Raw genomic sequence first — 20,316 nt, 5'->3', positions numbered from 1 at the left:
AATGGCGGTGCCTGCAAACGCTCCCCACACGACCCAATCGGGCGTCCCTGCCGTTGGAAGCGAGCACCGTGGTGCCCGTGTGTAAAACAGCACCGCCCGCCACAGCCCACCACATGTGAGACGCGAGGGCCCGGCCCCCCGCTCTGCCGGCCGGCCCGGCACCCTCACCGGGGCCCTGGGCCGCCGCGGCGCGGTGCACGCCGGGAGCTGTAGTCTCCGCCGCCCCTCTCCTCGCGGCGGGCGGGGGCGGGCTCGCGCGGCTCCATTTTGCGCCCATTGGAGGGGTGGGCAGGCCGGCCCGCGCGCCCGCCGGCGGCGACACCGACACCGACACCGACACCGACACCGACACCGACAGGGCCGGGCCGGGCAGGGCGTGCGCCGCCGCCGCCGCCTCGCCCCGGCCGCCGCGTCCGCTCCGCCTCGCCACCCCCTGCTTCCTTCTCCCCCCGCTTCCCGCCGCCGGCACCGCCACCGGGGTGGGGCCCTCGCCCGGCCCCCGCCGCCGGCCGCGGGCTGAGCGCGTGTGCCGGGGGCGAGGCCCCGTCCCTCCGCGGCGGCGGCTCCATGGTGCCCGCCGCCCCCCCCCGCCCCGCAGCAACAGGCAGGACGAGGAGAAAGCGGCCCCCGAGGGTCCCCACCGCCCCGCCGCCGGCCTGAGCAGCAGCGCTGCCGCAGCGGGAGCGACCGAGCGGGCGGGGGGCGCCCGCGGGCCGCCGGCGATGGCGAACCAGCTGGTGATCCTCAATGTCTACGACATGGTGAGCGTCCGGCCCGGCCCGGCCCGGCCCGCGGCGGGCAGCGCGGCCCCGCACCTGTGGCGGCTGGTGCGGGCAGGGCCCGGTGCCCTTCCGGGGGGCTGAGCGCGGCGCGGAGCGTCCCGCGGGGCGGCGGGGGAAACTTTTCCTGCCCTTCCCCTGCCTGTCCCCGGCTGAGTTGGCTTGGTGGGGGCCGGGAGAAACAACGAACCGGGGGGGGGGAAGAGAGCTGTACGGTGGCAGGTCTGCCGGTTTCTGTGTATGCTCTGTGACCTGCCGCGGAAGTTTGCTGTGGGGCCCGGACGCGTGTTTTACTGCCGGGTGGACCCGGTCCCTGTCGCGGGGGAAACTTCCCCTGCCGCAAGTGGGTAGCGAAACGTGAATGACCCCGAGCTGTTCCTCCGTTACTGCTTCCAGGGCACCTCAGGGGGGAGGCCCTGCCTTTCCTGCTACTGGAAACCATCGGAGTAGCCCGGTTGACCCTCAGGATGGTAGTTGGGGATAACTGCTGTTTCTGTAGGGATAGGAGGGCTTGAAGTGCTGTGTCAGTAACATGCTTTTTTTCCCCTAGACCAGAATTTTTGAGCAGTTCTGGTATTCCTGCTACTTAGTAGAAATAAAGGAATTGTTCCAGCTTGATTTGCAGCCCTATGAGCTCACCTTCCCTCCCTTCTGGGTAATCTTTCTGTGACACCTACAGCAACTGTTGTATTGTCTTAGGTTCAGCTGGAAGCTGCTCAAATGCCATGGTAACAAATGAGGTATAAGTACCTGCAGAGAACAGGAGGTGTGGATAAGTAATATTAAGAAAATATTATCCGTTAATGCCTTTCAGTCGCTGGAAATTAGAACAAGTAGCACTAGTTCTCTGACCACCTTCTGAGTCTACTGGTAGAGGGACAGTAAGATTGACAGCTAGTTTCAGGTAACTGTGTTTGTGTTACTTAGCTTAGGTCGGGTAGGCTTTCATTCCACCACCATTTAAGTTGACCTTTTGGTGTTTTAAAAGGGTACAGAGTGGAGTCAGTGACTGCTGTCAGAAAACGCAGCTTGTTTGCTTGGGATTACTCAGGCTCAAATTCTAGGATATTTAATAGCAACCAATAGGGAGCTCTTTGGCTTGGAATTAAAATTATATGTGAGATTATATGAGCTAGCCTGATCCTTATCATTCTTTTCTTTCACACTAATACTTATTGAAATCAACGTTCCTGTCAAAGGATTTCTTTTTTCGTTGTTTCTTTGTTTGTTTCCCCATTCCTGTGTCCCAAGTTCTTTCTCCAGTGAATAGAACCTGTTACTTCTACTTTGTTTTTCCTTCACTGTAGAGAATGAAGGGAGACTGGAGATGGGAGCAGTCTGTTGGCTGTTTTTTTCTGAGAAGGAGAAAAAAAATAGGATCTGTGCTCACCTGGTTGAGCTCATACATGTTGCTGATATGACGGAAAGTCATTGTGCCTTATATTAGACTTAAGGAGGGAATGGTGCTCTGTGGCATGCATATATATGACTTCTCTGGACTACAGTTCAAAAATACATGTTGGAGAAGCTTCTTTGGCATGAAAAGAGATGTGTTTACATATTAACTATAAATATTTGACCAGAGAAAGAAGTAGGACTTCAGTTTCAGGACTTGTAACATAAGATAATATCTTTGAAGTTGAGGCTTTACACACTTCTGACCCACTAAGATGGAAGACCCGGTGTTCTCGGGAAGACTTGCTTAGCTGTGCAGGGTGTCTGAGCCAGTTCACAGGCAGGCTGTGAGAACTGAACAGGGGGACTGTCTCCTGTGTAAGTGCCGGTCTGGACGGTGATGCCATGGCCTCCGTGGGAAACTCCGTTCCCACTATAATGATAGCACTGTGGGGTGTGACTTCAGCGTGCCTTTTCTTTTGTGATTGTCTACTCTTTCATTCACATGGTTCTCCTTCATCTCTTGCTCCTTAAGATTTCTTTGCTGCAACCTGTATCCTCCTTTCTTTTTCATCTGGGGTTGAATTGCTGGGATCAGTTTTACTTCAGCTGTCCTAGGAAGGCTGACAGTTGACAGGAGGGGAGAGGGGTGAAAAAAGGGGCAACAAGAAGGTTGTGCTCATAAAAGCTAGTGTCATACTTTTCCTTAGGACATGCTGGGGGCTGTTGGTTTTCCTGTTGTGATCAGTGGGGCTCTGTGTACATCAAGAAGTAGCATAGTCTCTAAAGTCACCATCTGTGGAAGCAGCATGCCTTCCAAAAGAAGCAAGCATGCACACTCATTTGCAGATGTTTGATCACATGTAGAGAAAGGGGTCTTGTGCATTGGTCTGCAGTCCTGGGAGTTGCTGAAGCTGTGCATCACCACAAATGATACATAGTGTAAGCTGAGACCTCTAAGCAGAATATTTCTACATCCTATTTCAGTTGTGTTTGTTGTTTTATAATGATGTACCATTGACCATTACAGAAACAGACTTCCTTTAAACTGGGGATAAAAACTGAGGTTACCACGGTGTCTGAAAGACACTGTTGATGTACATGCTGCCTCAGACTCCTGCTAAATGGTATTCTAGGTCCGTTTTAAACCTGATTGAAGCAGGAGCTTAAAACTAAAGCCTCACTTCCATGTTCCACAGCAGTTACATTGTAGCATGTTGACAGCCTGCTGAAATCAATTAATCAAATCTACCAGTATTGTTTGGGGGCACTAAGAGAGAAGGGAAGAGTCTTGTTATAGCTATTTTGAAGTTCTGTTTATTCATCAAATCCTGCCACCTGTGTATTGAGGTACTAGCAGGTTTCCTGTTTGTTTCTGACATTTTATGTCACTTTGAGGGAGGTTTTAGGGGAGGGGGGTGTGTTTGTATTTTAGGGTTTGGATTTTATGTTTTTCTTTTGGAACAAGAGACCACTGTTAGTCACCTGGTTGACAGAATCAACTCTCACTACAATTGCAACAGTCTATGAACATCTTTATTTCAACCCGAGTGCTAACTGCAGCTTCATTTCCCAGACAGCTGCTTAGGTATGCAGGGGAATACTAGGTGACCTTGCTACTGTTGAAACTCCTTACAGTAGGGCTGAGTTGGTTGGTTTGGAGCTTATACCCTTCCATTGTCCTTAGTGCTTCAAAAAGCAGAAACCTTTGATAAAACCAACGGGCAAGGAGGCGTGCATGTGTTGTACAAGAAAGTGGCCTTTCAAGTGCTGGTAACTTTACAGAGGGAGAGAAGCTTAAGGGCATATTTACATGCTGCAGATCATGTCTTTGAAAATATGATCATTAAAAGGGTAGGGTGAAGGCTTTAATATATTGTGTTTTGGAGTACTTTATGATTTCATTTTGACTAGACTTCTAAAAATAGCAGTTAGCTTTCTTGTGCCCAGAGTAGCATCCTGTTTTTTCCCCTTGTGAAATAAGGCTATAACAATCTAAAGTATTAACATAAATGGAAGCTCTGAAGAAAGTAAAGAAGATACTTGTGAAGCTCTGGGATCAGTGTTTCATTTCAGTGACATGACTATTGTGCTCATAGAAAAACACTTCTCTAATGTTTTTGTTCTGATAGTTGTCTTAAACATGAAATCCTGTTTTGCAAGACTTACCGCAAAATATTGCGGGTATGGGATTGTGTGTCTTCTATACATTCTACTACGGAAAAATTCATATTCAAGACTAAATGAAGGGAGTCCAGTGTGTGTAATAAAATCAAGGATGTCGCTTCTGGGATTCCAGAGCTTACAGCATGTTACTGCACCAGCAAGCTATACAGATGTCAGCTAAGTGTCAATCTATATTTTGTAAGTCATATACCTTTTTTTCAGCTGTAGCCAAATTTAGAATACTTTAAGGTGCATTTGTCCTGCATCTCTTTCTTTGGTGAGATAAGGCATTTTATTCAATCAGAAAATATGACCAACCTTCCAATAGCTCATCCAGATTAAGTAATAATTAAATATAATTACTACTCCTAAGGGGAAAGTAATTCTGCTTTATTGAAATTCTTTTATCTTCAATTAACCTATTCTGTTCTTACTGGAAATATTAAGTGAAGTACTTGCTTTAGGCACTTCCTCCAGAGCTGCTAATGTGTTCAATTTGTCTCCAGTTCTCAGTTGCTGCAGGCTAGCAAGCCCCATGTATTGAGGTGGCTCCAGCAAGGAGGAGTGCACACTTGAAAAGCCCTGGACTTGCGGAACACCTTGTTAGAGCAGCTTTCCCTCCTTTTGGTCTGCTTCTGTACGGATCGATGAGGAGGGTTGGTGACCCACTTTTCAGTCTTCTCCCTACACCTTGCAGTTGGTGTTGTGGGAGAGAAGGAGCGTGAATAATTTCTGTCTCTTTTTTTCTGCGTGGTAACAAACCAGGCTCTGTTACACAACCCCATAAGCAGTAGAGGTAACTTCTGTTCAGTTTTCTGGAGAGCAGTGATAACCTCGCTTGGCATTTACAGATTAAGTATGTATGTGATATGTAGGTTATTTGGAATTCAGAGGCCAGACCCAGAGTTTTCTGGCCAATTCAGTGTCCAGGAGAGGATAAGTTAGACCACCAGGGACCCTGTCTAGCTCAGTTCTAGATTAGGCTCATTTGGATACACTTTCTCATTAGGCAAACATACTTTCTTCCTGTGCTGACAAACTGTATGGTGAATGTGCCTACGGTTTTGACTATAAATATCAGCCTAAAACTATTTTCAAATGGTCAGCTGATGAGGTGTGGGATAGGACTGGCTTCAGAACTGAAAGGTTTGTGCTGAAGTAACTCTTCTGTTTTCCTGGTTGCTTTGATTCCGCTTCAAAGAGCGGAATCCATGGGGGTTTTTTATGCTCACAAACCCATAAAGTTAGTTGGGTAGTCTTAATGTTGTTCTCCTTCCTTCTGTTCTTGTTTTCTCCCTGTTCTGTGTCTTTCTACACAGAGTAAATCTTAACCCAGTATATTTCTGCATCTAGCTTCATCATGCAGGCTAGCTCTCTGCCCTTTTCTGGGGGCAGGAGGGAAAGAACTGCTAAGCCCTTTAAATAGATTAAGATGATAATTTAGTATAGTCATCCATACCCCACTAGCTAACATAGTGATGCATTTACAAAGCCAGAAATTAAAGCAAAGTGTAAAGTTTAGTCTTCAGCAAAATTTATCCACAGATTTCAGATAAATACAAGGAACAAAATCTGTCTTCAGCTAATTCATGTTTACAGTTTCCCACAGGTGGCTTGTCTGTAGAAGAGAACATCAAACCCTCAGCATCTTGTTGTCCAGATTATCATTTGTGTCCGGTGCATGCTAGCACAATTGTGAATTTTCAGCTGAAATACTTAGAATAAGGATGACTGTAAAAGCCAAATAGATCCATGTCTTGGGCCTGAAAATATGTAACTTTTGGCCTGACTTGCTCTTTTTGCCATTTAACTTGTCTTGATTTTCATTAATAGCTTCTCAGTCCAAAGTTTAGTGTATCATTATTATTTGGGGAAAACTAACTTTTATTTGGAGAAAACCTGGTTTCTTGCATGATGACCACCTGTTAAACAAATTAGACAAAACATGCTAAGGTAATCCCAGCCCATGTTGCATATCTCTGAATGAGTCTCCTGCTCAACTGGTGGTAAGCAGAAGTGTGATCACTGCTATGAATGACAGTTGGTGAGTGTATGTTCTGGTGTCATTTAAACAAATTGAAAAGTGTCCCTGCACAGTGACTGCAGTTGGTTCTAGAATGCATTCCTCCTAGTGGAACACTCTGCAGCCTGGAACTTGTTCACAAATTGAAAGTTGATCTGAATTTCTCCCAGGTTTCTCCTTGATTGACAGGCATTGGCAGAACTAAAACACTGGAGTAGAACCTAATGGAATTAATTCACTGTGTGCAGTGTAGGGGATTTTAATGGCACGTTCTGTTCCCATAAAATGGCTTGTGCAGTTTCACTTTGTGCGGTAGGGTTTTATGCTTTTGATGTGGGGGACAAATACATCTCACACTGCTATCAGAAAACAGTTCTGTCTTGGAAACTAAAGTCTTTTTTGTTTTCTTCCTTCTTTTTAGTATTGGATGAATGAATATACTTCTTCCCTCGGAATTGGAGTGTTCCATTCAGGCATAGAGGTGTATGGCCGAGGTACGTACAAGCAAAACATAGCTTACTCTTTGTTCTGGTAAAGCTGCTATTCAGACAAACATTTTTCAGGTAGCAAGGGAAGTCTGGCTCCTGAAACCTGTTCATCAGTTTTCTCTTAAAGTTCTCATCTCTTCTGCATCTAGAAAGACCTTGCATGTGAATAATATGGTAGTCATCTTGATTCTTGTGTAAAACTGTGCAGCTATGGAAATTGTGCAGTTTATTCAGCTAGGCATAGAAATCTTTATTTAGGCTTTGAAAGACTATTGTTAAAACAAATGTCTGCTTCATATAAGCATAGTTGAATTGTTTCCTTGGTATTCTGCCAGCATTTAGTGCAAGGAGTTAATTTTTAACTAAAGAAACAATAGTGTGTTGAAGGTAGGCACACAAAAGTGCATGATGCTGAAGAAAAACTGTCTGTTCCTATGGGTAGGTTGGTTTGTTTTAAAGAGACAGTTTCTTTAAGACACATCTTGTGCATGCTGTTCACAAAAGACACGCTTGTGATAATTACGGCAATTTTGCTGAATAGGTTGTACTTCAGGGATGCAGCTTCCTGATCCATTCAGGTCACCTTGAATCCCCACTGCTGCCCCAAGGTGTTTCTGAGGTGGCATGGGCTCAGGTCTGAGGTGTTCAAGCCTAGCAGTATGAAGATGCTCTGAGGTGATAGTTGCTGAAAGTAGTCCATTTCAAGAAGAAAAATCTACTTCAGTTCTTTTTTGGGAATGTGTCTGGAGGTGAGGGGAGGCAGCAAAAGGTGTGGCATGCAGTCGAAAGACCACATTGCACAAAGTTACCTTAAACTATAGATGTTTCAGCTACTATAATGGTCACATTGTGCCTGGGTTTGCAAGTGTTATCAGAGCAACAAATTGACAAAACACAATGCTTATTGTTCAAACTCTTTTTTTATTTCTTTTAATCCAAACCAGAAAAACCTGACTCTTAATAGTGCTGTGCCTGAGATCTTGTTCTTGAGCTGTGCCAAATACATATGCCTCCCTTCCTGTTCAGATTACAACAGCTTTCTCATATAGCAGGTCATAGCCCTGCTAAAACAATGACTTGCATTTTTCAAAGTACATCAAACTTTATCTATTAACCTGTTGTAAAAAAGATTGCCCACAAAACTGAATGCTAAGACTTGGATGATGTGTTACAAGAATTTTGAGGAACGGAAGCATGAAGTCATGCTTAAAGCTTTTTATTGCACTCTGGGTGTGGTGTGCTGTGTTATCATAGAGACACAGAAGGAAGCTAAAACACACCATCGTATTTTCATGTAGTGTAGGTGCTTATGCCAGCAGATGCTACGTGCAGACTTCAGGTGCATGCCCTGGTTTACTTTCTTGTTATATTAAAGAACTTAGCACAATTGAACTCTTGCAAATCAAGAAATTAGAAGGCCACTACTCACTGCCACACTTAGAGCTGTAGAATAGAAGCACCGTCAGACCTTTGAGGATGCAGTACTTTGAATCTTGAATCTATAAACATACAAATGGACTTTTAAGAAAAAGTATGTATAAAGAACATTGGTAGAATTTACAATTTAACTTGTAAATCCTCACTTATACAAGGAAAACAATGTATACTTACTATAAAGTTATTCAAGTTAAACCTGTACACTGATGTGGGAAATTTCCTGTCAGTTTTCATTTAGGTTGGCTGGTAACTAACAAACCTGTTCTTTTCCAGCTCTTTGCATTTGTTACCCATGTAGGTAAGATGTCTGGTTTCTATTTTAGATCCTTGTGAAGTGATCTTCCAGTCAGTGAGGTCTGCTGTTCTTTACTGTTGTTGTATGCCATGTTTGTTAAATCTGAGGTTTCTCTTTCAGAATTTGCCTATGGTGGTCATCCATACCCTTTTTCTGGAATATTTGAAATTTCACCAGGAAATGCTTCTGAGCTAGGAGAAACATTTAAATTTAAGTAAGAAAAAGCTGTTTTCTTGCTTTTGAGAAGGCATATTAAAAAGACAACTTGTTGCATTTATTTCTTAATATAGATGTGTTGAATGATACTAGAGGAGTTCTTTCTGATAAATTAGTGTTTTCTTTACTTAGAAATGATAGATGGACAGAGGTGATGGGACAGCATAGTGTCTACAGCAAAGAACATTGGGTTTAGCATACCATTGCATTCCTTAAATGTGTACAAATTATGTGGATTTGTGGCTAGGTTTTGTTGTTTATGTATTATATAGAATGGGGTAACTTTTTCAAGGTAGTGAAATTTTTATGCAAAGTGAAATTTGAAGAATGTTGCCTTGACCTTGCCCTGCATTACACGCTCTTGCCTGTTCTCAGCCATCTCTTAGAAACAAACAATATCTTTTGGAGAGGAGAGGAAAATTGCATCCAGTGTTTGTCAGAGTTAACTTGTAAAGAACTTAAAGTGAGTTACAGATGGACAATTGGCAAGGAAATAATCTGTCATGATAAAGATGAAAGTGGTGCTGTAAAGTAGAATAGAAAGAACCTTTATTGTTCTGGGAGGGCAGAAAGATCTCAACACCCACACTGGGGCCATTTTTGAGTAACATATGAACAGTAATCCTTCTATATCATGGAAGCCTGATCACCTGCTCTTTTTCTCTTCTAGAGAGGCTGTGGTTCTAGGCAGTACTGACTTTATGGAAGATGACATAGAAAAAATAGTAGAAGAGCTTGGAAAAGAATTCAAAGGAAATGCTTATCACCTAATGCACAAAAACTGCAATCACTTCTCTTCAGCTTTATCTGAGGTAAACAAACATGAAGGTCTGTAGAAAGGTGTTTCCCAGGTAGCTACAGTGTGTCATGTCCTTCCTGTTCCTTTGGAATGTTTGGCCTAGTTTCCAGCTTCCTATCTCCGTTACCTTGGGGAAATGTCACTGTTTTTCAGGTTTTATTTGTGCTTATGTCCAAAGCACAAGATTTTGCTGTCAAAAATTACATATACTGTTGTCATACGTAGTTTGTGTTCAAGCAGGGCTGTGTTCCGAATTGAGAGACCTAGTAAATCAAGTGTTAATAGGCTTTCAAAATCATTCCAGATGCTTGAGAGATAACTACTGAAGATAGAACTATGTGTTATTTGTATCAGTACTTCCCCCACAGAGCCATCACACTGAAAATAATGTTTAAAATTATGGCCTACTGTTAAAGAATAACAAAGGCGTCAAGGTTTCACAGACACTGTTAATCTTCTGCTTGAACAGCTTTTGGCAAGTTACTGCTCTGCCAGCACCTGCACCCTGGTCATGTAGATACCTGAGTGATTGCACAAAGTATGTGACTGTGGAGTTGAAAGGGCTTTGCTTTTCCCTCTCAGCTTTAACTTGATCAGCTCGCCAGTGTGATCGAATGCTTGATTGCTCACATGTGTAGCAACACAAGGGAAAGGCTCAGGAACAAGTAACCAGGACAAAGAGGGGAATGGCAGTTGTAATTTTTATTGTTAGTTGGCAGTCTGTGCTTGTCATAATGTGTCCTAATGTTTATTGAAGCACTCCAAGAAAGGGATGGTGATGTTTTTTCCCATGGTGAACATCCATAAAATTTAGTTGTTCCTTTTTTAAGAAAGAAAAAAAAAAATAGCTACTAGCGCAATTATTGTCTAGCATGTGTTTTGTGTAGACTGAAAATGTTACTGATATGATTTGGTTTGTCATTCTGCTTGGAACTAGACAATCTTTTAAGGTTCCTTCCAAAGCAAACCATTCTGTGATTCTATGATGTGCAGTGCTGGTAGAAGTAAGTAGGGTGAGACACTTGACAAAGCTGCAGTTGGCATGAAATCTGACCTGTATGGCCAGGTTTATGCCATACTCTTCAACCACACAGTCATGTTGTTTCTGTTTTACGTCTCATCCTATTTACTGTTCAAACTGACTATAAAACCAGGGATGTAATTACAAGCTTAGTGCTGCTCAGTTACAGCAGAGTAATGCTCCCATTAGCTATGATTCTTCTCCAGATTTGCACTGGAGTAAGTAATACCAGAAATGAATGTGGAGGTAGTTAAGTAAACCAGTTCACTTCTCAAGTAGTGATGACACAACCATTTAATGGCTGACGTACAGTAAAACCCGAGTATTTAACGCAGCCTTTGCTTTTTATTTACAGTACTGTAGTTCTGTTAGTGCTGGGTCCGGGAGACAAACTAATCTTTTCCTTTCCTTTTCCCCCTAGATTCTGTGTGGAAAAGAGATTCCACGATGGGTGAATCGCCTTGCCTACTTCAGCTCTTGTATACCATTTCTCCAGAGCTGTTTGCCAAAGGAGTGGCTAACTCCTGCAGCCCTCCAGTCTAGTGTTAGCCAGGAGCTACATGATGAGCTGGAGGAAGCTGAGGATGCAGCCGCATCGGCTTCCTTGGCAAGCTCAGCATCTGGGTCTAGAACTGGACGCCACACCAAATTATAAGTCCTCCTCCAAAGTAACAAATGGTTTGAAAACTTCAGTTTAATCTCTCCAGCAATTGACTTCCTGACAGAACATGAGAGCTGACTCTAGAACACTGTTTTTATATGCAAAAAAGGCTCTCCAAACCCTATTTCAGCTCAGGATTACGCATGTAGTGAAAATAATTGCTGGGAGAAAAGGGAAGGATTTTGTGTGAAGCCACCCTTTTCATTTTCACCTGTTTGGTAGACCTGGGTTAACTTAACATCTTGTATAAAGCAGAACTTAAATTATTTGTTTACAGTATTGTGTACTGCTGTTTACAAGTCCTGTAAGGACTCCTGCCACCATGGAAGAAGAGAGAATTTGAGTTTAACTGGTAGTATAGCTCAGAAGCAGCGGTGTGATGCCCTGAATGAACTCTCCCCTTTGTTTTCAAGATTTAAGGCAGGTGAACATTAAATTTCTGAGAAATGCCAGAAACTGCTGAATACTAGATACGTGAACAGGGTACTGTGCACTTGAAGTGGCTGATGTAAACAGGCAGATTCCGGGATGCAGGGAGACTGGTTTTGTCCAAGGTCTGTTACTGGAAGTATGACCTCTACATTAATGAAACTGTGGGGTTTTGCACATATAAAGGGAAACTTCTCTCTCATTACAATGCACATTGATCCCTTTCTTCTTTTTTTAAACCGGCCATGTAGTTGCATCTTATCCTCTATATTTACAGTCCACTTCAACCAGGATTTAGACACATGAGTATCATGTTAGAAGCATCACACAGTTTTTCACTGTTTGCTTTACTTGATTTCAAACTTGTATATCACAGTACTTGTATTCTTTTGTTTTTAATTTTATTGTTATTGTAGTTGTTGCATATAGTTTGGAATGGTGTAAACAAGCCCTTTATGGTTGGGGAATGGCCTTGCTTTCTGCAGCTGATTTTGCTTCATTTGAGTTTGTAAACGTTCATGTCCTTTTTTGGTTTTGAGCTATAAATTACTGCCCAGTTGTGCGTGTCCACACAAATCATAGAGAAACCCTAATTTATTTTCCCACAGTCTCTATCTGTGGCATTAACTTTCTTGTCAGATGTAATGAAGAAAAACCTGAAAATTGCTTATGCACCTGCGTGTTTACACAGCAGAACCCACTAATCTGCACACGTAATTATATCTGAAGGTAAGAGATACTATTTTCTAAAAGACAGAAGTATGTTTGCTGGTAGATTATAATAAGAGCTAAATTATAATTAGTGATGAGAATATATAATGGAATGCCTTATTCTTGTTCACTTACCAAGAGAATTAATGGTTCTTCCAGTCATTAGTGTAAATTAGTGAGGTTCTATTGTGCACCTAAGGATACAGTAGCACAAACAGGAGGGAGGTGAGCTTGTGTATTTTGTAAGACTTGCTGCCTTAAACTAACAAAACCCACACTGATCAGCTCACAAAGAAGTGTGCATTACTAGAAGTATAAATGATGCTTACAAGCTTTACTTTTGATATGTTGCTGAGTTTAGTTTTTCCATTAAGCGGAATACTGACTCTACGGTTTCTGCTGTTTAAAAGGGAAAAAAGAGAAAAACGTCCTCTTAGCCTTTTAGAAGGCAAGAATGCTTCATGTGATGAATGCTCCTGGCCATGGGTGGCTGGTGCCATTGAACCCTACAGGAAGGTGCAGTAGGCTGTATCCTAGTAAGAATTCTCACAGTTGCCAACTCTTACTCAAGTTAAAAGCAAGTAGAAGTTTATCTGGTAGCAGCTGGTAGGTTGAATCCTATGTCAGATAGTCTTTAAGTTTTCATTCTTCTTCTGTGATGCAGTGTAGGTACAGAGTTCTGGTGAGGGGAAATCAAGGGAGTCTCTTTCTGGGAAGAGTGGGATAATAATAGATGGCTCTCTGATTGTAGTTTGGTACGTGTTTTAATAATCAATTCTACCAAGTGGGAAACGCTGAAAACTGACAAGTATACCGCTAGCTGTGTTCTCTGGTTGGTCTCCAGAAGCTGGACATACTGACAACTCTCCCTGTTGAGTGCTTTTTTTTCACTTGAACTTTGAGTTCTCCTTCCTTTATTTTATCCTGTAGTGAAAATGAACATGGTGGTCTCCAGTCAGCTCTCAAGCATTAACAGAACTGAATCTCACACTACTTACAGCTAAGAGAACAGGCTGCAGACAGGTTATTTTGTCTCTGCTGTGCAGCTGTGGTAGTAATGTGACTAAGTCTCTTGGCCAAGGCAGGTCCTTCATTTCAGCTCAGGGTTGAGGCCACTGATCTAGCAATGTACTGTAGCTTTTCCTAGGTTTTAGGAAAAATAAATAGAATTAATTTTCATTGCTACCTTTTATGTACCAAAATCAGCTTTTTAGGCTTCTGATACATCCAGAGTGCTAGGTCACAAATCTCTACACCTTCATTAACACACAACTACAGCATGTACAATGCAAGAACGTGACAGATCACAGCACAGTTTTTATTTAGAAGTAAAACTAAGACTATTTTTTATAAAGCAGACTGGAAAGTTTGTAACAAAAACCTTCATTTTATTGGTAGCTGTACAGGTGAAAATACTGTCTTACGCTCCATAACGGGTTTTGGGTTCTTGGGTTGTTGTTTTGGTTTTTTTTTTGTTCTTGTTTCAAAACCATCCATTTGTTAATCCTGTGAGGAAACTGACCCCTGAAGGCTGTTGGGTGTTGTATCAAAGCAAGCAGTACTGTAGCTTCAGTCGCGTGCTGTCAACTCGGCCTCGCTGGACACCTCCGAGAAGTCACCCTGCCAGTGGTTACTCCTATTTGTTAGCAATAGAGCAAGTTACCTTTCACCAGCATTACTGCCAAGCAGGGATTACTTAAGTCTACTAATGACCACACTGTGCTAGGACTAGAACACTCCAAAATGCTGTGAGAAAGCTGGATGCCTGTGGAGTCTTTTCCATCAAAACGGGTAGAAAAACATCAGCACTTCAGGGTTCTGCTCTGTTTACTTTCTCATTCTTGTTTGATTTTTCTGTAAGATAGTACTTTTGATACTTATTGTATTGTTTAACTCAAGGTTGTTTTATTTAAATGCCATTTTCTGTTCAGCAAGCCAAAAAAATCCAATGTACTGTCTGTGTGCACCAGTAACTTCAGAGTGGCTTGGTAAAAACATAGTTGCATTACTTCTAAAATTTGCAATGCAATTCTGATCACTATTGATACATGATGATTTTCACTGTTGGAAATTGGTTACAAGCTGAATAATCACTGATGCATTTTTTTGTAAACTTGTATTCAAGTTTACTGTACTACATAGTATTTGTATAAAATTCAAAGAATTTTGACTTTTGTTACCTGTACATGGCAACAAGTTGTCTAGCATCTTAAATCCATCAGTTTATTAAAAATACTTTTATAAAAAAAAGACCATTGGCTGTGTATGTTGTTCCCCTGGTACCTACCGTTTTTGTCAGTGCCACACAAGCTGATCTTTGCTTTTTCAAGATGCTTTCAAAGGACTGTAAGACTGTCCAGGGGTTTCCTATAGTTAAACTACAGGTTATATTCTGACATGGGCATTAGGAGCTGCAGTTTGGTTTGTCTGAGGCATTATTAAAAGCCACTAGTTTTCAATAGGCTACATTAAAAATGTTTTCAGATTTGGTGTGGTAACTACAGCAGCTGGGGTATCCAAACACCTGGGTGTGCTTGGGATGTGTTGCAGATAATTATGTGCCATATCATACACGTTTGCTCAACAGCCTAGGTCTGTGCCTCGCCAGTTCCTGTGAAAGTACATAACCTATGGTCAAGTACCAATGGCAATACCAGCCTCGGGTTTAGATTAGCTATTGGGAAGAAAATTCTTCGTTAGGAGGGTGCTGAGGCACAGGCTGCCCAGAGAAGCTGTGGCTGCCCCATCCCTGGCAGTGTTCAGGGCCAGGTTGGATGGGGCTTTGAGCAACCTGCTGTAATGGAAGGTGACCCTTCCAACCTAAACTAGTCTGTGATTCTAAGCCACTGCTACCTGCCTGCACGTTCAGGGCACTGGTAGGCTGTAGCACGGTCCTGTGGCTGTTGCAGTCAGCCTGAGCAGGGGATATGTTTTGCCATGCTTTGTGTGCTGAGCCTGGCATCCCTGTGTGTGCTGCTAATGAAGAGTGGCCAATATACTACCTTTTGGAGAAGCTACCAAGATACAGGAGTGTTCCCTTTTCTGACTGCTGCTGGTCCCTTGTCACTAGCAGAGCTGCAAGAGAGTTGGAGGAACTTGTAAGCTATTGAAAGGAAATTTGACAGAGTTTGTTAGTTAAAACTAATCATGGGAGTTCAAGATAAACTTATGTGTGGCATCCAGTGACTAAGAGTGCCTGTCTGCTTCTAGGAAGGTGATCAAAACATAGACTACTTATACTGCATAGTTTGTTAATGGGTGAGTAGCTGAGTTTAATGGAACAGTTCTTGAAGATAATAGAAATGTTTCAAATTAATTTTGTGAACCAGTTTTTTCAGGCATGCAGGGTTTATGTGGCAAATTTGTCATTGCAAGAGCTTCTCAATAAGCAAAGGTGTTTTATGGTTAAAGGCACCTTAGTCATATCACTCACCCAAAACAAATGTTTTCTTTCACAGTGCTTCATACAATGCAATGAAAATGGCTATTGGACAGTTCCTGGCTTTCTCGGCTACCCCTTGGTTAGACCTGAATTGGATCACAAAAGAACCTTCAAACTCTTCAAGGAAACAGCTTGTCATGGAAGCCATGGCATTGCTTTGGGGAAGCAGGTGTACTCCACCAGCAACTGATTCCTGCTGGGCTACAATAGGAATCCCATATTTCTCACATGATCTGGTGAGATCACAGAAATTAGCATATCACAAACTAAACCAGGATCTAGCCTTAGAGAGGGATGTTACGAACACCGGACCCACTCTCCATCCCTTTCCTGTCCATCTCTGAGCAGCAGTCTAGGACAAGCAGAGCTCTGGTCACACCACTCTTTCTGCAGATGTAAGATGGTGACCAGCAGTCCTGTGTCAGTGATGGAACCCTCAAACAGAAAGCCTGCTGCACTTGCTGGTTGCTATGCTGCTTTTAGCCCATGCAATTGTCTAAAAGGGGAGAAATCACTGTGGGGCTCAGGTCTGCTCCAGGTGGCCAAGAGGGGTCTTCCTTTACAGTGACATAAATGATGTGAATGGGACGCTGCCCTGCCGAGCAGGGCACAGATGGGTTTTACAGGCCCTAGCAAACATGGCCAACCTCAGTGCCAGGAAGGGACTGGGAGTGAGGAGGAGACCCTCTGTTCCCAATGAGCACCCAAGCAACACAGCAAATGCAGTTTCGGCTGGCTCCCTCACATTTCTCAGGTCTGAACAGTCATTACTGTTAGCTCAAGCAAAGCTAGGGCTTTCCTCTCAGGGTAAGAATAAAGGCCCGTTAAACCCACCTTAATGACAACACAAATCATGTTGAATGGAAAATGGCTTCTGTTCCCTGCTCAGGCTTCTGAGGCTTGCAGGTTTTGTTCTGGTTTTCCCACTCCTAATTTGCCTGTGGGAAACGCTGCCTCCCTCCAGCCTGCCCAGTGCCCACACAATAGCTGCTTGTTTTTTGACTGGAAGAAATTGTTGAGCCTTTAAATAGCTGGAATTGAGTTTATTTTTCTTCTGTACTTCAGCTCATTCATTACTCCAGTCATAGCATCTTAAAAATTAAGATTTCCAAGAGCACTGGAATTTCCCTCTCTTTTTTCCTTTCCCCCAAGAGATGCTCTGCATCTTGAATTTTGTGTTAGAGTCACTAATCCCGCAGCGAAGTGTCAGCTTCCAACAAATGAATTCATATGCCATTAAGCAAATAGGATTTGAGTAGTGAGGACTAGCAAGAGCTGATGGCAATGGAGCTGGCTCAAACGCAGCTGTAGAGGTCAATTAGTTTTTATGTCAGAGTTGGCAAGTTCAGTCAAAGCACTGAATGAGAACTGAGGATAGTCAGGATGACCAGCTGAGCAGAGGCTGCTTGGGCCAGCTCCAGCACTTTGGAGTCGAGGGCAGAGAAACGCCTTGGGAAGTTTCCAGCTTTTGAGGATGCTTTCATCTCTGCAAGTGCCTGCTTTAAGTTGCTTTGCCCTTCCAGAAGCCTTACGGCTTCTGTGCGTGTTAAGAGGTTTAAAGGAGGGACATTCTCCATGGCCCAGACTGTTGCCTCTGCCCCGGGGCTCGCCCCACAAACACCCCTGAAGTGGAACGGCCATGCACACAGGGATGCCATGCTCGCCCCGTGCCTCCGGAGAGTACAGATGAGCAAGGCATGGGAACCTGCAGTCATCCTTCAAACCGGCAGCCTCTAGCACCTCTCCGGGTTGCATCACCCTTCCATGATGTCCTCAGAATACAGAAACCTTTGCCCTCCTATCCGAGCAGCCCAGAGAAGCTCTCTTGGTGCTGTTTTCCCAACAGCCCCTTGCTTTGGGAACAAGAGCCGCAGGGACATGCTGTCCGCAAGGTTAAATCTCTGGCACTTGGGTGCTGCAGCAGACGCCAAGCGAGCGGACCTGAGCCAGCACCATGCAGCAGTGGCCACTCGAAGAGCAGGGTGGGCTCTCGGAGACCCAGCAAGGGATTTAATGGGCTCCATTTGTGGTTCTCCCCTGCCCATAGCATCACCTGACTCCCACTTCAGAAGAAGCCCCTGACACAGTTGTTCAGCACCAAGCGACCCTTCAGCACGAGGGGGAGTTGCCCCTCAGACCAAGGGCTAAAGCTGCTTTTAAATTTAACTGTGCTTTTAAGGAACGAACTCTACTCTGGTGCCTGCAGTGTTTGAATACACACAATGTTGTGAGGCAAGTATGCACAACGTTTGCATAAAGCAATATTCCCGTTTAAACAGAAAGCTGGTGTTCTGCTTGCCTTGCCGTGCTTTTATGAGCCTTGGAACAAGAGTGAAGGTGGAAACTGCTTTTTCTGCGGTACACTCCAGGGTGGGTATGGGGGAGCTCAGCCACCACGGGGCTCAAGGACAGCTCAACTCACCCATGCCTTCTGTGGGCACAGGGGTGAGGCCCAGGAGAATGCAGGCATGCCAAGGGCAAATTCAGCTCTGGTAGCCAAGCAACGGAGGAGTCACGGGCAGCCAGGCCAAGACACTGGGGTGGCTGCTCTGCCCCCAGTGAGAGAGCAGCGCTCTGCTCCCTCTTCTTGCTGATCCCTTCATAGTCTGTGGCTGGAAAAGCGCTCTTTCCAGGCAGGACAATACCATGAGGGCACAGCATAGGCACAGATGGAGGCTCATGCTGCTCATATGGCTTCACTCTTCAAAGCTGGCCTCAAAAGGCACAATGGTGTGTTTGCACCTAGTGCATTTGAACAGAAGCAGGTAATATAACCTTAACCTGGCACTGCCAGCAGCCAAGCTGATGAGACTTACCTAGAGCAGACACTTCTGGTAGTCGTTAGAATTCCAAGAGCATTGGAAATTAAACGCAATACATACAGGACTGGTATTCTAAATACACTTGTTTAACAAGTTAATGTGGAGGAGTATGCTAGGAGCAGCAGAATAAATAAGTGAACAGAACATGTCATGTAAGTGGGTTAGGGGTCCAAAAAGGAAGGGGCATACGTACATCCAAAGCTAACCATGAATCCCTCCATCACTGCTGGGGCCTGTGAAGGCTGCAGCGGTGTGAGGGGGGTGAAGACAGAGGCAGGCACCCTCTGCCCTCCTCCACTAGCTGCAGGACCACTGCCCAGAGAGGTGGGATGAGGTGGGATAAGGAGGCCAGGAGGGGCACTGATGCCAGTGGAACACGCTGCGGCCGCGGGCCTGGTCCTGGTCCTGGTCCTGGTCCTGGTCCTGCCTGCCTCACACAGCGAGCACTGCACGTGCATGGCGAAGGGACGGAACCCCACACACCGTGGCACTGGGGAAGGGCAAGCAGGTCAGCAGCCCCGTTCCTGTGCGCTGCCAGTCGGTCCTCGGTTTCCATGGGAACCAGCTGCTGCAGAAATGGTGTTATGAGAACGACGTCCAAGATTAAAGCCAACAGATTTGCTTTGCTGACGAGAGGAGAGGGGCTCGCCACTGTACTGCCCTGCCTGTGGCATGGAAACTGTAACAGACAAGTTGCAGGTACCCCCAGGACAACCTGCCCGCCTGCCCTGTGCAGCAGAGAGCCGGGGCAGCCACAAACCACGGGCAGGCGAGAGGAAGAGGACTCCAGGTCCCCTTAGCTCCTTACAGGTGGGTACAGCTCACAGCAGCACAAGAGGCAGTGCTGTTGCCATTTCTGAGGGCTGAAGTCTATCGTTGGCCTGCAAAAGCCAAGGCAGCAGAACCCGGCAGCAGTGTACAATGGCGTGGCAAGATCTGCAGGAGGCTGCGAGGACTGCTGCTGTCCTGCAGCACCTGAGTGGAGAGGGTAAAGGCAGCACTGGTGGCCTAGAGATGAGTGCAGCCACCGCGAGGCTGCCCGTTCCTCTTACCCAAGTATTGGACCTTTGTTATTCAGTGCCTGCTTTTATATTTGACATGGCCACCGAGGGGCCAAAAACCAGCCTTGTGTGAAGACAAAGTTTGGATAGGCCAGCTCTTATATGCGTTGCTCTCAGAAATACATGCATTATTGAACAAACCAAAGTCATGCCTCACAGAGAAGCTCTGAAGCAACGAAACGAGCCAGTCTTTGATGGAGTAATTGGCAGAAAAACATGCAAAACTTACAAAGCTTAACTCTCCCTCCATTTAATTACTCCATTAAGTCTCATTTGGAAAGAGTCCATGAAGATACTGAGGCGTTTAGCCTAACAAAAGAAACGCTGCAGCCCAGGTTAGGTAGCACAGCAGAGGCCAGTGGCTAACGCTCAGACCTGCAGCGTGAAGACACTGGGGTGAAGCTGTGCCCACCACCACAGTGGGGACTCGCATCTCCTGAGAAGGCAGCAGAGCACAGGTGTGGACCGTGCCCTGTGCCTGTTCAGTCTAATGCAGTGCTGGCACCTGCAGGTAATCCTGTCAGTGATGAAAGGACAGCCTTCCTAATGGGTAACGATCAGGCAAATCAGA

General features: G+C 44.7%; 1 protein-coding gene across 2 annotated transcripts; it reads left to right on the top strand.

Moving 5' to 3' along the window:
* Window positions 1-246: 246 nt before the first annotated feature.
* Window positions 247-18,144, top strand: DESI2 (desumoylating isopeptidase 2). 2 transcript variants are annotated; one of them, XR_010613007.1, is made up of 6 exons: window positions 247-761; window positions 6,785-6,857; window positions 8,704-8,797; window positions 9,470-9,611; window positions 11,041-12,438; window positions 15,879-18,144. XR_010613007.1 is itself a non-coding variant. In XM_065680143.1 (5 exons), exons 1-5 carry the CDS (start codon window positions 723-725, stop codon window positions 11,272-11,274), a joined length of 582 nt encoding a protein of 193 aa, XP_065536215.1. In that variant the 5' UTR covers window positions 247-722; the 3' UTR covers window positions 11,275-14,670. The 2 variants fall into 2 exon arrangements, 1 of the variants encoding a protein (XP_065536215.1); XM_065680143.1 differs by lacking the exon at window positions 15,879-18,144 and having other exon boundaries at window positions 11,041-14,670.
* Window positions 18,145-20,316: the final 2,172 nt, after the last annotated feature.

Source organism: Lathamus discolor, chromosome 5 (genome assembly GCF_037157495.1).
Source record: "Lathamus discolor isolate bLatDis1 chromosome 5, bLatDis1.hap1, whole genome shotgun sequence".
Classification (NCBI taxonomy): Eukaryota; Metazoa; Chordata; class Aves; order Psittaciformes; family Psittacidae; genus Lathamus; species Lathamus discolor.
This window is presented reverse-complemented; position numbering and strand designations above follow the sequence as displayed.